Consider the following 16,137-nt stretch of genomic DNA (forward strand, 5'->3'; position numbering starts at 1 on the left):
TATATGTGTGTATATATAAATATGCATATATATATTAATATATATATATATATATATATATATATATATATATATATATATATATATATATAAAAATGTTTTCTTATTTTCAATTGAATAGAGAGATTCGTGTGCTTGGTTACAGAATTCATTTTTTTAAGAGGTTGGAGGTGGGTGGTAAGGGAACGGATACCGACTTGTACAAAACTTTTTGTGAATTTCTTTATGTTGTCAGTGATGTGCATTAAATACTGAGTGCCTCTCTCACACACACACACACACACACTTCTCTTCATATCAAGTGCAGTGGTTCTTAACCAGGGGTGGGAATCCGGTTCCCAAGGGGTGCGAGGTTACCTATATATGAATAATTATAACAAAATATATTTTTGTACACGCACGTTATTTTTTATGAAAAAATAAAAATAAAATAATAATAATAATAATAATAATAATAATAATTATTATTATTATTATTATTATTATTATCATTATTATTATTATTATTATTATTATTATTATTATTATTATTATTATTATTATTCAGGGGGTGCGAGAACTCACTGCTGATTGGAAAGGGGTGCACACACTGAAAAAGGTTAGGAACCACTGACCTAGTCCGACCTAGGCCAAAGCGTCCATTTCTAATTTTGGAAATGCCATAATTATCCAGCAGAGAGTCTTACCCAGAGCAGAACGACACTTCTTCACGGTTAAGATTAGGGCATGAACGAAGGCCACACGCCAGGAAATGATTAGCGAATTAACTCTCTCTCTCTCTCTCTCTCTCTCTCTCTCTCTCTCTCTCTCTCTCTCTGTATATATATATATATATATATATATATATATATATATATATATATATATATATATATATATATATATATATATATATATATATATATATATATATATATCTTCTTTAGGTGAGATGCCCATAATTGTTCTATTTAATCACATTCTATTCCAGGTGATGGTCGCTCATTCATTCCTTTTTTTCGTTATTTCTCTTTCTTAATGTAATGACTTCATTCAACCAGATTAGGTCGTATATGGAGCCAATTCAAAATAAACAATTCATTCCAGAAGGAACATTAATGAAATTGTGAATTAGATAGTGTTGTCAAAATAGAGGCGAAAAAAAATAAAAATACAACACAATATATATTATATATATATATATATATATATATATATATATATATATATATATATATATATATATATATTATCTCGCTTGTGGCTTATATGTTCGTATGCTTGTAAGTTTCCCGTTCGTTAATTCATTAGAATTTTGATATCATCTTGAGTTTACTTTATTAATATTATTTGCCTTCAAGCCTCAATTTTTCACGCGCATGCGCACAGTTATTCGCTGGCGAGAACGATCGTATATGTTTGTTATGGTGCGGTTTCCTCTCCTGTCCCGGCCTGTTTGTTTTGGCGCGGGGTCGGGGGTGGGGGGCCGGTGTACACGACGGAAGAAGGAATGCTCCGACTTGTGTTTGCTTTGAGTTATCTCCGCTTTGCAAAGTTATAATGAAGAGGCCGGCGAAGGAGGGAGGTAGTAGAAGGGGGTGGGTGGGGACGTGTCTGTCTGGGGTAGGGGGTGGGGGTGGATGAGGAGTCTCAGGAGGAACTAGGCAGAAGTTCTTCATAAACAGCAGTGTTGCTGTCTCGGAGGCATCGTTGTAATCAAGCATCTAATTCTTCATATTCAATTCCACTTGTTTATTAGTCTTCGCGCTCATATTTCTTGCAGGTAAATCAGGTATTGTTGAAATACTGTTAAAGGGAATGCAGATTCTTTTATTACTTTTATGTGTATTCTAGTATATCTCTCCATAGGCTGTGAAACTCGTTCCTTGGTTGCTGGAAGCCTATGGCAACTCTTTCATGCGTCTATGGAAGCCTATGGCAACTCTTTCACTCGTGTATGGAAGCGTTCTTGGAAGAGGTGTAAGGGAACTTTGTAAACTGTAAACAATCTGCCGTTGCTTTTTTTTTTCCCCCAAGGGATCCTTGCCCTTTCGTATAGGAATCCTTTGGAATCCCTGGGAATCCTTTCTTGCCCCCGAGTCCTTTAGGACGCTCTAATGAGGTATGAGAACCATATCTTGTGTGGATGAGATGATGATGTAGGCCTATTCTTTATGGTGAGGTTAACCGAAAGATGAAACGTTAAAACGTTGTTCAGAAGTATTTTGTTTTAAAGAAGTTCATCCTGTAATTTAAGTAATTTTAATTAAAAGGCAGTTAATAAGTCCTGTAATTTAAGTAATTTTATGAAAAGCTACTCATTAAAAGACACTTTGTGATGTCAAACGTAAGAATAGCTAATAGTAACAGACCTTTTTTTTTTGCCAAAGCATTTGGATATTTGCTTTTGTTTTTTTTTTTGGCAGATTTTAATTTGTTTTGGGTGCTTTTGTCAGGCATGGGGGTGGGGGGGTGTAGCTATTTATTTAATTGTTTGGTTTTGTCAGTTTTGTTTTGCGTAGAATCTTTTTGGAAATGGACTGGCAGTAGGGTTTCTGGATTTATCAGAAATTGGTAGTTTATCATGTGAAATATATGGTAGTTTATCATGTGAAATATATATTATGCGACGTATACTGCTATTACTAAGAGTGCTGCTTTATGCTTCTACTACTTTTACAACAACAAAAACAATAACTACTACTATTACTGTTACTGATGATGATGGAGATGGTGATATTGACGGCAAATTGAAACTCTCTTCGTGAAACGTTTGATGACCGATGAATAAAAAAACCAAAAACTGTGACTTCCTTATTAGTGTTGACTTTCCCTAGTTAGTTACATTTCTCCACACATTCACGAACAACTTTTCCTGTAATGGTATATTTTCCAGAAAGGGGGTTTATAAGCAGGGGCGTCATTTGGGGGGGCTTGGGGGCCACTTGCCCCCCCTCAAGACACTGATCCCCCCCCAAGACTTGGTTTGCCCCTAGCCTTTGTAATAATAATAATAATAATAATAATAATAATAATAATAATAATAATAATGTGAGATATCCAAAAATTTCACTCAAATACAGTTTTTAAAAGTAGTATACCCCATAGGGGGCTGGTGCCATCAGTGCAGCTCATGCGGCATTGCTTGAGGGTCTGTGAAGCTGCAGCCTCTTTCTTTCCTTTTACTGTATCTCCGTACATATTCTCTTTATTCCATCTTACTTCCCACCTTCTCCTAATAGTTGATTCATAGTGCAACTGCGAGGCTTTCCTCCTGTTACACCTTTCAAACCTTTTTACTATAGATTTTTCTTTCAGATCTGATTGACCTCAGAGGTCCCAGCGCTTGGCCTTTGGCCTAAATTTTATACTCCATTCCATTCAAAGTAGTACCTAAAGAATTATATATATATATATATATACTGTATATATATATATATAATATAGAAATCTCCACAAAATAGAACAGCAATTTAGGTATGTTATATAGTAATAATTCAGAGAGCAATTTCGAGGCGTCGCCAAGAGAAGAAGAAGAAGAAGAAGAAAGAAGAAGAAGAAGAAGAAGAAGAAGAAGAAGAAGAAGAAGAAGAAGAGAACATTTCCCCACCACTAATGGAGACCATGATATAATGATACGAAAAACGACCATAATAATGATGCCTCGGAATATGCCTGCTCTTCCATTTATCATCATCATCATCATAATGGCTGTAACGCTGCTGGGATGGCATACTCATATTCCATTCCACAACAACAAAAAGAAAACAACAACCAACAACAGCAGTAAAAGCAGTTAACCGAAGGAATCTCTCGTAAATCTTGGGAATAATTCGGTCCCATGAATTTATACGCAAAGTTCGAGAGTGTCTTCGGGAGCGCGTAGATCCTTGAAGACTCTGGCGCCTGCAATTAATTCAGAACGGAGCTGGTCGATTTGTTCAAGCCTAAGGGCTGGGATAAATCCCGGGGATTTTCCTTCTTCTTCTTCTTCTTCTTCTTCTTCTTCTTCTTCTTCTTCTTCTTCTTCTTCTTCTTCTTCTTCTCTCTGGAAGATTTTGGGCTTTGTCTTTACATAGAGCAGAGCATCAGGGTCCTTAACACAATTCTCCATGTATTTTAATTATTTACTTACGTTTTTATCTGTTTAATGATGTGTTAATTTTTTTTCTTTTTTAATAAGTGATTTCTTCTTTTTTCTGTGTTTGCCATTACCTTCTGTTACTTCTTTCTAATGAACACCATAATATTCTTCGGAAGCTTAAATTTCGGGTCCTTGACCCCTTTGGTGGCGTGTTTCATAAGAATAGGGTTCATCTTCTGAATAATAATAATAATAATAATAATAATAATAATAATAATAATGATAATAATAACTATTATTATTATTATTATTATTATTATTATTATTATTATTTAGTAATGTAGGGATATATCGTGATTTTTTGGAGGAGCGAAGGCATTTGGGAGGGGGCAACCTGATGCCCCGTTGCAGCCCAGGCCTGAAGGAAAAGAAAGGGAGATGGAGGAAGGGTGGAGTTTGTTTACTTATTTATTTATTTACTTCCGGCATGACGGGAATGTTCTGTTGTGATGCAATTTGATTAATTTAATGATTTTTTTCATTTAATAACCTCATATCTTCCTCTTGATATGATATATATATATATATATATATATATATATATATATATATATATATATATATATATATATATATGTGTGTGTGTGTGTGTGTGTGTGTGTGTGTGTGTGTGTGTGTGTGTCAGCTTATAGAATGAGAGAGAATTAAGCATTGCATATAGTAGCTCGTGTTCTCAAACACGTCCTTCACTTTGTCATCAAAATCATGTAGCTTTTTTGCGTTGGAAACCCTCTCTCTCTCTCTCTCTCTCTCTCTCTCTCTCTCTGCAGTGTTAGTTTAGGCATGGTGTTCGTTGTCCTTTTTTGAAAGCTGTTGCTGTTGTTGGCAGCGTAAAAGTTCTGCTGTCGTCATTGCTAATGAAGATTGAGGAAAGGTTTTAGTGCAGCTTTTTTTTTTATTGGTAAAGATTTTCGTTTTGTCTGACTTTTTTTTTTTTACATTTATTCTTATCACTGTCTGTTTCTGAGTTTTCGTTAATTTTTTTTCGTAACATATCTTATTTTGCTTTTAAAAATTGGATAATAGATTTTTTCTTTTTCGTTATTTTTTTTTATTTGTATCTCGTTATGTTTTTAAAAATTAAATAATAGATTTTTATCTTTTTCGTTATTTTTCTAACATATCTTATGCTTTTAAAAATTAAATAATAGATTTTCCTGTTTTTCATTATTTTAAAAAATTGTATCTCATTTTGTTTTTAAAAATTAAATAATAGATTTTTCTCTTTTTCGTTTTTTTTAAAATTTATATCTCATTTTGTTTTTCAAAAAGCAAACGGGTAAGACGCGTTGAGTAGAACTGCCAAAATACAAAGAATCAATAAGAATAATTTGAGTTTCTTTGAAGCTGACGGTAAAAATTCGCAGCCGATATCATTGTAACCAATGGTGAGCACTGAGCAATGAGCCTCCGCCAATCACGATTTAGCTTTATGATATCGACTGCGGATATTTACCTTCAGCTCCAAGCAAAGAGACAATTACTAAAGATGGTAATAAGATGAACCGCCTTTGATGCTTATCAAGATTTTCAGAACCAGTGGTAACAGCTTTGATATCTAAAGTGTATAAGTAATGGCCGCCTTTAGAGGGTAGTGCCGTCAGTGCACCTCATGTAGTGCACTGTAGGCATTACTTAAGGTTCTTTGCAGCGTTCCTTCGGCCCCTAGCTGCAACCCCTTTTATAACTTTTACTGTATCTCCGCTCATATCCTTCCTTCCATCTTACTTTCCTCAACCCTCTCCTAACAGTTGATTCATAGTGTAACTGCTTTGAGGTTTTCCTCCTGTTACACCTATCAAATCTTTTAACTGTAAAGTTCCGTTTCAGCGCTGAATAGCCTCGTAGGTCCCAGCTCTTGGCCTTTGGCGTAAATTCCTGTATTCTATCCTATTCTATATTCTATTTTCTATTCTATTCTGTAAGTAAGGGTCCTATTGGACTGCACGGCAGTGCTTGAACGATAACTCATCGGCGACGGAATAGCACCAACAAGAACAGCAATAATAACAACGACAATAAATCCGGCTACCGAAGGATTCTCGTAAATCTCGAGGGTATTTAGTCGCATGAATTTATGCCCCAAGTTGAAGTCTCTTTAGAAGCGCATAAATCTTAAAAAAAAAAAGGCTTTGACGTCGTAATTAATTTAGAATGGAGCTGCCCGCAGCTGGCCTGGTTCAGTCTTAAGTACCGGTATACATCCTGCTTGATTTTTCTCTCGTGAATTTTGTTGTTGTACGAGCTTGGTGGCGGCGCGCGCTACGCTGCGCTGGAACCAGGCGATGCCCGTCATTTCTTCCTTACCCTCCCGATTCCCTACCTACCCCGTTCCAACCAGGGGCGGACAAACAGGTTTGCTTGAGGAGGGTGGAGGTGTCATGTCTTCCCCACCCTCCCGATCCCCTACCTACCCCGCCCCCACCATGGGCGGACAAACAGGTTTGCTTGAGGAGGGTGGAGGGGTCATGTATTCCCTACCCTTCCGATCCCCTTGTCCTTTTCGTATTTCTTTTCTCTCTCTCTCTCTCTCTCTCTCTCTCTCTCTCTCTCTCTCTCTCTCTCTCTCTCTCTCTCATCGTGGATATACCATCCGGCTATCCTTTTCACTTGCTTTATTCGATGGCACTTTGCAATATATGTTATTGGCTGTTCTCTTAATGTTTCCCTCTTTCCAATCCTCTCTCTCTCTCTCTCTCTCTCTCCTCTTCTCCCCTTCCGATGTTATTGGCTCTTTCCGTTACTCGTTATTTGTCCTCTTTCATTTTTTCCCTCCCAGGAGGCCCCATTGCTTGCTTGCTTGCTCGCTCGCTTGCTTGCTTGCTTGCTTGCACCTTTTTCCCCACCGTCCTAAAGTCCTTTATTACGTTGGGGTGGCCTTTGTCTAAGGAAAATAAAGAAAGGTTTTATTTTTGCTGTCCGGAGAATTATCGGAGTCTCTCTCGTATACTTTCCGCCATTATTGGAACGCTACTCTACGTCTCGTTGCGCTCTTGTGTTTTGGATGGTTTGTCGCTCTTCCGTCTCCTTTGTGGTTGCCCCCTCTCTCTCTCTCTCTCTCTCTCTCTCTCTCTCTTATTTCTCTCCTTTTTTTTCTCTCTCCTTTTTTATTTCGTTTCTCTTATTTTTAAATTCTCTCTCTCTCTCTCTCTCTCTCTCTCTCTCTCTCTCTCTCTCTCTCTCTCTCTCTCTTTTATTTTTCTCTCCTTTTTATTTCTCTCTCCTTTTCTTATTTCGTTTCTCTCTGTCCTTTTTAAATTTCTCTCTCTCTCTCTCTCTCTCTCTCTCTCTCTCTCTCTCTCTCTCTCTCTCTCTCTCTCCTTTTTTATTTCTTCTCTCTTTCTCTCTCCTTTCTCTTTCTCTCTCTCTCTCAGACTTTCCATTTCTCTCTCTCTCTCTCTCTCTCTCTCTCTCTCTCTCTCTCTCTCTCTCTCTCTTTTTAAGGTCTCTCTCCTTTTTATTTCTCTCTCTCCTTTTCTTATTTCGTTTCTCTCTGTCCTTTTTAAATTTCTCTCTCTCTCTCTCTCTCTCTCTCTCTCTCTCTCCTTTTTATTTCTTTTCTCTTTCTCTCTCCTTTATTCTTTCTCTTTTTCTCTCCGACCTTTCCATTTCCTTTTTTTTTCTCTTTCTTTCTTTTTCTTTTTCTCTCTCTCTCTCTCTCTCTCTCTTTCTCTCTATTTTTGCCATTTTCCCCGTCGCTTTGTTTTGTTGGCCGCATCATAGTTTGGCCGTTAAACACAGAAGTAAAGCCCTGGGTAGGCTCCTCTTTCATGAGATTGTTATTGCTGTTGGCACTTGGGGCTTCTTCCTGCTGTCGTCAGCACTAATGGGCAAGTGAGAGAAGGCTTTTGCCCCACTGACGTTGATTGTTCTTCTATTGATAGCCATTGTCGCGCGGCTGGGCTAATTCGTACTCTCGACTTTTTTTTTTTTTTTTTTTTTTTTGACGTCTCGGGGGTTTGGAGTTTTTTTTTTTTGATTCCCGTTGCCTTGTTTATTTAGTGTTTTTTTTTTTTGCTATTTCGGTTCTTTTTTATTTTTCTGTATTCCTGGTGCCTTGTTTGTTTATTTTGTGTTTTTTTTTGCCATTTCGTTTCTTTGTTGTTGTTATTTTAGTTTCCTTTGGAACACAGAAGTAAAGAGAGAGGTTTGTAAATCAAGGCTTTTATCAATTTTTATTTTCTCAAGTTCCTATTATATATATATATATATATTCCTTCTTCCTATATATATATATATATATATATATATATATATATATATATATATATATATATATAATATATTCTTTCTAGCTCATATATATATATATATATTATATATACTCAAGTAGAAATTCCTACTTTCTACCTCAAGTAGGAATTCGTTCTTCCTAGCTCAAGTAGGAATTCGTTCTTCCTAGCTCAAGTAGGAATTCCTTCTTCCTAGTTCAAGTAGGAATTCCTTCTTCCTAGCTCAAGTAGGAATTCCTTCTTCCTAGCTCAAGTAGGAATTCCTTCTTCCTAGCTCAAGTAGGAATTCCTTCTTCCTAGCTCAAGTAGGAATTCCTTCTTCCTAGCTCAAGTAGGAATTCCTTCTTCCCAGCTCAAGTAGGAATTCCTTGCACAACTGTCATTCGATATTTAATACGCAGAAATAATGACGATAAAAATACACACTCTCTCTCTCTCTCTCTCTCTCTCTCTCTCTCTCTCTCTCTCTCTCTCTCTCTCTCATACCCTTGAAAACACGTGCGTGAACATGAGATTCCTTAAACGACGATAAATCCCCCACCCCCGCCCCCTCCCCAAATTGCTCTTTTTATGGGAACGTCATGAAGTCTTACGGGGCACCTCATTTAAATTCGGGAACACGTAAACCCCATCAGGAAATGAGAGGTCTTTCTATATTCGGCAACTTTTTTTTTTTTTTTTTTTTTTTTTTCGAAGGCCCGCCCGGCGCCAGAAGTCAGCATTCATCCACCCCCACCCGCTGCGGCGTCTTCCTACTATCTTTTTTTTCTCTCTCTCTCTCTCTCTCTCTCTCTCTCTCTCTCTCTCTCTCTCTCTCTAATTATTTTTGGTGTTCTCTCCGTTCTTAGTTATCATCTGTCTCTTTCTTCTACCTCATTCTCTTCATAATACTAATTATTTTTGTTGTTCTCTCTCTCCTTCATTTCTTTTTCGCTCTTATCACTTCTTACTCTAGCTCCTCTTTTTATTCCATGTCTTCTTCCTCGTCATTAATGTCTTCTTTGTCATTCTCTTCATTTTATTCTAAGTCCTTTTTCTCACCATTATCTTACTCCCTCTTCCCCTATCATCCTCCCCGTTAGGGGGGTAGTGCCGTCAGAGCACCCATGCGGCGCACTGTAGGCATTACTTAAGGGTCTTCCTTAGGCCCCTAGATGCAACTGCTTTCATTGCTTTTACTGTACCTCCGTTCATATTCTCTTTCTTCCATCTTACAATTCATAGTGCAACTGTCAAAGGTTTTCCTCCTGTTACACCTCTCAAACTTTTACTGTCAATTTCCGTTTCAGCGCTGAATGACCTCATTGCTCCCAGTGCTTGGCATGCATGCCTAAAATCTATAAATCTACAGCTATGAATCTCCTATCATCCTAATCCTTTGCAGTGTTATTTTCTTCTCTTTCTCCATATTTCGCCTCTTTTTTCCTCCTTATTTCCTCTTCCTCCTCTTATTCCACCTTTGCCCTTTCCTCTGTAACTTGGTAGAGCACCTGCCAGGCGGCACGTGTTCATACCTCGTGTTCTCCCGCTTCTAGTCGATGGCAGAAGGAAGAGGAACTTGTGACTATCTCTGATTTATGACTTGAAAAAATACCCAGGTTTCATTTTTCACACCCAGTTTTTTTCCTTGATGCGTAGATATTGAAGTCATTAAAAATTACTCATAACCTAGGTTTCATTTTTAACAGGCAGTTTTTTTCTTATTTTTTAGTCCTCAATGCGTTGATATTGAAGTCATTAAAAAATTACTCATAAACCAGGTTTCATTTCTCACAGCCAGTTTTTTTTTTTTTGTCCTTAATGCTTAGATATTGAAGTCTAAAAAATTAGCTCTCTAATCCTGGTTTAATTTTTCAAAGCCATTTTTTTTTTGTCCTTAATGCTTAGGTATTGAAGTCATTAAAAATGACTTATAACCCAGGTTTCATTTTTCACAAACTGTTTCTCTTTTTAGGTCCTTAATGCGAAAATATTGAAGTCATTAAAAATTACTAATAGCAGCAGGAGTCTTGAAATGGAGAAACAAATCCACAGTTATGTATGGATACAAATATACTTAAAAATAAATCTCTACAGATTCCCAAAAGCTTTCTGTAGAGATGTATTTTTAAATATATTTGTACTCGTACATAATTTTGGATTTGTTTGAAAAAGGGGAATCGACCAGATTCCCGAAAACTCTCTCTAGAGATTTATTTCTAAATATATATTTGTACCAATACATAACTGCGGATTTGTCCATCCTTTGAAGCCATTAGTCGTTTCGCTAAGATGCGGAAAAAGTCGCTATCGGTTAATTAATCCGCTACGCTAGGTTGAACGGATTTCATCCGCTTGTTTTTCGTGATTTTAATTAGATGCGCTTCGCTGGACTGAAGTGGAATGTTCATTTTGTTGAGGGTGGATCATCTTGACTGCCTAGAGTCTTCCTCAGGTGGTGGACCGTAGTAGAGCACTGGGCTCGCTTTTGCAAGGTCCATAGGGCAAGGCTCATTGGCTTTTAGATTAGTAAGGCTATATGCCAGTGAAGGATGTTGTCTCAAGGCGAAAGTAAATGGGATAAGGTTCTATATATATATATATATATATATATATATATATATATATATATATATATATATATATATATATATATAAAATATATATATATATATATATAACAGTAAAATCCGAGAGGATCTGATTTTGTTTGTCCTCCCCTGGGTGACAGCAGGGAAGACATGACACAGCCACCCACGCCATGCAAACCGGTTTGTCCGCCCCGGGTGGGGTTGGGGTAGGTAGGGGAACGGGAGGGTAGAGGAGACACCTATTATTATTATTATTATTATTATTATTATTATTATTATTATTATTATTATTATTATTTTAATGTAATTTTCTGGTATTTCATGTAGCAATTCATTTTTCCTTTACATTTGGTGACTCTGAGTGAGAAATTATGGAACAGAATCTTAACCTGAACACCATACTGATGCATTTTTCCGTTGCTTTTTTCTTTTAATCCACCTTAAATACTTATTGCGTTTTCATTCCATTTTAAAAACTCATTCGAAAGGAAATGTTATTATTATCGGAGTTAAATTGTCAATGTTCTTGAAAGAACAAGTCAGGCTATGGAAGAATCACCGTCGATGAAGCTCTCTGACTTGAAGAAAAACTCATGAGAGTGAAATCTCTCTCTCTCTCTCTCTCTCTCTCTCTCTCTCTCTCTCTCTCTCTCTCTCTCTCTCTCTCTCTCTCTGGAGGAAATTCCTTGTGTTGCTTTGTTTCAAGGAGAAAAATGTCAGTTTCTCCCTCCTTCAGAAATTGCATTTCCTGAAACTGATTCTTTTCTCAGGAAATCCAAGACGGAGAAGGCGTTCCGTATAAAGGAACACCCTCTTTGTGAATGGCTGAAAAAGGGTACGTGTCTATATATATATATATATATATATATATATATATATATATATATATATATATATATATATATATATATATATATATATATATATATATATATATATATATATATATATATATATATATATATATATATATATATATATATATTTTTTATTATAAAGGCGTTGGTATCAGCAAGTTTTATTTGGTGAAAATTGTACCTTTTTTTATCCTGATTTTTGACATCCACATCCCTCTAAGTGTCAGGTACCTTGTTTATTGATTAGGTCAAACAAATTTTTTTTTTTTTTTTTTTTCCTAGTACTCACTCGCCCGTCATCGCCCAGGAATCGAACCTGTGCCCTCAATTCTGGAAGGCAAGAATGTTGATTGTCGTTAAAAGAGGCTCATATAATTTTTTGTATTCATGTAAACATAAGCTTATTTTTATTTATATATTTATGTGTTTATGCGCTACTTTTGTCTGAGTGTTTATGAATATCTGTCTAACCAGACTTTCTGTTAATATTCTCTTTCTTACTTCTTAATTTCCTCAACCATATTATAACAATTGTTTCATAGTGCAACTGCGAGGTCTTCCTCCTGTTACACCTTTCAAACCTCCTTTGGTCTCAGTTTCCCTTTCAGCGCTGAATGATCTCATAGGTCCCAGCGCTTGACCTTTGGCCTAAATCTCGTATATTTCAACCTAACCACGTGCAAATCATTCAGCATTAATAAAGGTGTGAATTTCTCCCTTCTGGTCGTTTTTCATAGATGCAGTCAGGCGCTACGGACCCCCTCCTACCCCTTATTCTAGTAGAGTCTCCCCCCACCCCCCGCCTCTAATTTTTTACTTGGTATCCCTCTCTCCTCTTATAAATAGAGTGTGTCCATATAGCCGCTTGCTCGAGACAGAGAACCGAAGACGAGAACGAGAGGAAAAAAAAAAAATAAAAAAGAAAAAAAAAGTATAGTACCATTTATAGAGGAAGTCGTTGGCCCGTATCTGGCGCTGACCTAAAAAAAATAAAGTCGAGAGATTCCAAATTTTGTTTACATTAGCCCCCACCCCCGCCCACCTCTCCGCCCGCCCCGCCCCCAACGCCCGGATCTCACTTGACTGACTGACAGCAGCTCCTACGAGGCGCTTCGATCTTTTGCCAAGTACCCCCGTGGCATCCGTGGCGTCTGGGAAATGAATAAATTTGCGGGGTATGCGGTGGTTATTTTTAACGGTTTCGGGCGTTTAATGGGCATGGATGCCCAGATTGGATTGAACTGAACGGTGGTGTGAATTGGATGTGATGGATTGGATGAATGAAGAGAATTGGATATTATTTTGTATTCACTTGGGTTTTAGTGTTGATTTTGGCCATTTGAGGTATGGCCGTAAATGCTGAATTGGGTTCATATAGGAACGTTTGTTAGTTAAAGGGGATATATAGAATGCCATATCGAAATTAACAAAAAATAATTTTATCTATAAATGAAAAAATAAATAAAGTAAATACGCAGTACGGTACATTTCTCCTCTTCTTTATAAACCGTGATAGGCAGGAATGCCGGAGGGAGACAAGATTAACGGAAACGACCAAAAGGGGGAAGTGGAGAAAAATCGGCGAGAAAAGGTAAATGGAAAGAGAGAGGAAAAAGATAAAAAAAAAAAAGAACGAGACGCAACGAGCAGTGAATAAATGCACGCGGCGCAACACGTTTTCCTTTTTCCTTTTTTTATTTTGATTCTCGCTTCTGAAATTTATGGACGGGAACGCAGACAGAGTGAGAAGGCAATTGCGGGAAAGTGGAGAGAAAGAGAAGAGAGAGAGAAAAGAAAGACAGAGAGAAAGATGCGTTCGTGGAGAGGGTGGGGGAAGGAGAGTTTTCGGAATGACGGACAGACGGAAGTTTTGGAAAAGGGTCGAAAGTGTGGATAGGCGAATGGCAGACTTTAAAAGATAAAAGATGAAGGGAGATTGGGAGTGAGATACAGAATAAACCGGAGGAGAAATGGATAGAGGAACAGATATATGGACGAAAACAAACTTGGGCAAGAAAAAAGGAGTTTCTCATCTCCTGATGGCAAAGGGGCCAACGGTCAAAATGCCAAATTCGATTAAATGAGCGAATTCATCAGGGCTTCGCAGCCTCGCGGAAACGGAGGGAATATATACCGGCACTTTTATCTGAATTATAAAGAAACTGTCTAAATAAATTACTTGGATCCCTGCTGAGGATATCGTGCGATTGGAACCTCAACGAAAGTTCAAGCGATGATGCAATGCATTACTGCCATAATGCTTTTCTCCTTGCATTTTAATAATTTTATATATTTATGTATTTATTGATTTATTTTTTTTTTCTTTTTAATAAGTGACATCTCTTCTTTCTGCATTTCTCTTTACCTTCTCTTACTTTCTAATGGACACCATAATATTCTTTGGAAGCTTGACTTTCAAGTCAGTGGCCATTTTGGTGGGGGTTCATCTTTTGAATAATAATAATAATAATAATAATAATAATAATAATAATAATAATAATAATAATAATAATATCCTTTATAATAATAATAATAATAATAATAATAATAATAATAATAATAATAATATCCTTTATTTCAGCTCAGGGCATGTACAATGAATATACAAAATAGAGACAATAAAGTACCCACAAATCTAGGTACACGAGATAAAATGATAAAATTGATAATCGGCAATATCCACAACAGTTGCAATGCCAGTGATGTTATTCAGAATAATAGTAAAAATATTCGGAATGATGACAAATAAAAAAAAAATTGTAATATTTTATCACTGGTTGTAAAAGTCCGTAACTGGTTGTAAAGTTACCCAGATTTATTTTTTAGTTTTCTGTAAAAGAAAACTATTGTGCCGGCTTTGCCTGTCCCTCCGCACTTTTTCTGTCTGCACTTTTTTTTTTTGTCAGCAAATCAAAAATTTTTCTGTCATTTTTCTGTCAGCACTTTTTCTGTCTGCACTTTTTCTGTCTGCACTTTTTTTTTGTCAGCGCTTTTTCTGTCAACTTTTTCTGTCTGCGCTTTTTTTGTCAGGCTTTTCTGTCAGCACTTTTTCTGTCAGCACTTTTTCTGTCTGCACTTTTTGTCAGCGCTTTTTCTGTCTGCTTTTTGTCAGCGCTTTTTCTGTCTGCGCTTTTTGTCTCTGTCAGCACTTTTTTCTGTCAGCACTTTTTTCTGTCTGCACTTTTTTTTGTCAGCGCTTTTTTCTGTCTGCGCTTTTTTTGTCAGCGCTTTTTTCTGTCAGCACTTTTTTCTGTCAGCGCTTTTTTCTGTCTGCACTTTTTTTTGTCAGCACTTTTTTCTGTCTGCACTTTTTTTTGTCAGCGCTTTTTTCTGTCTGCACTTTTTTTTGTCAGCGCTTTTTTCTGTCTGCACTTTTTTGTCAGCCTGTCTGCACTTTTTGTCAGCACTTTTTCTGTCAGCACTTTTTGTCAGCACTTTTTCTGTCTGCACTTTTTTTGTCAGCGCTTTTTTCTGTCAGCACTTTTTTGTCAGCACTTTTTTCTGTCAGCACTTTTTCTGTCTGCACTTTTTTTTTTGTCAGCGCTTTTTTCTGTCTGCACTTTTTTTGTCCGCACTTTTTCTGTCCGCCCTCAGATCTTAAAAACTACTGAGGCTAGAGGGCTGCAAATTGGTATGTTGATCATCCACCCCCCAATCATCAAACATAACAAATTACAGCCCTCTAGCCTCAGTAGTTTTTTTTTTTATTTTATTTAAGTTTAATTTAGCCATAACCGTGCTTCTGGCAACGATATAGGCCAGACCACCACAGGGCTGCGGTTAAAGTTTAATGGGCCGCGGCTCATACAGCATTATACCGAGACCACCGAAAGATAGATTTATTTTTGGTTGCCATGATTATACGCTGTAGCGGCTGTACAGAAAACTCGATTGCGCCGAAGAAACTTCGGCGCATTTTTGTACTTGTTTCAATTTACAATTTGTTTATTAAACGCTGAGGAAAAATAAGTTATAAATATTCTTCCTCTCTATCTCTCTTCTGGCATTTGCTGACGAGACGCAAAAAGAGGATTATGAATAATGATCGGAATAAAGTGGTAAAGGAATGGAAGAAAGAAAGAGGAAACACGAGGGCAAGAAAGACAAAAACGTCAAGATGAGGAAATAGGTAATAGACGGAAACGAGAATTAGAAGATATACGTTGAAATATTGCGATTAAATGAATGAAATAAAACCGTAGAGGAAAATAGAGGGAGGAATAATTGTGAGAGGAAGGAAATGTAGTTTTAAATATGAGGAATATGTGATAAACGGAGGGAATTCTGAGAGGAACTTGAGATAATTAAAGGTACAAGGGATAGAGAACTTTATACGAAGATGAGAGAGAGAGAGA

General features: G+C 36.8%; 3 protein-coding genes across 11 annotated transcripts in view; 2 read left to right on the forward strand and 1 right to left on the reverse strand.

The window, feature by feature from the left end:
• Positions 1–3,612, forward strand: part of LOC136856539 (uncharacterized protein C53C9.2-like) — a 29,512-nt gene extending 25,900 nt beyond the window's left edge. Inside the window, exon 4 of the mRNA XM_067134382.1 lies at positions 3,481–3,612. Coding sequence (XP_066990483.1) covers positions 3,481–3,612 — 132 coding nt within the window. The remainder of the gene's footprint in view (positions 1–3,480) is intronic.
• Positions 1–16,137, forward strand: part of LOC136856597 (ligand of Numb protein X 2-like) — a 582,959-nt gene that overhangs the window by 200,311 nt on the left and 366,511 nt on the right. The window lies entirely within an intron of this gene.
• LOC136856540 (rho GTPase-activating protein gacV-like) overlaps positions 3,827–16,137 on the reverse strand; it is a 60,987-nt gene continuing 48,676 nt past the window's right edge. Inside the window, exon 2 of the mRNA XM_067134383.1 lies at positions 3,827–4,027. Coding sequence (XP_066990484.1) covers positions 3,827–4,027 — 201 coding nt within the window. The remainder of the gene's footprint in view (positions 4,028–16,137) is intronic.

This window comes from Macrobrachium rosenbergii, chromosome 36 (assembly GCF_040412425.1).
Source record: "Macrobrachium rosenbergii isolate ZJJX-2024 chromosome 36, ASM4041242v1, whole genome shotgun sequence".
Classification (NCBI taxonomy): Eukaryota; Metazoa; Arthropoda; class Malacostraca; order Decapoda; family Palaemonidae; genus Macrobrachium; species Macrobrachium rosenbergii.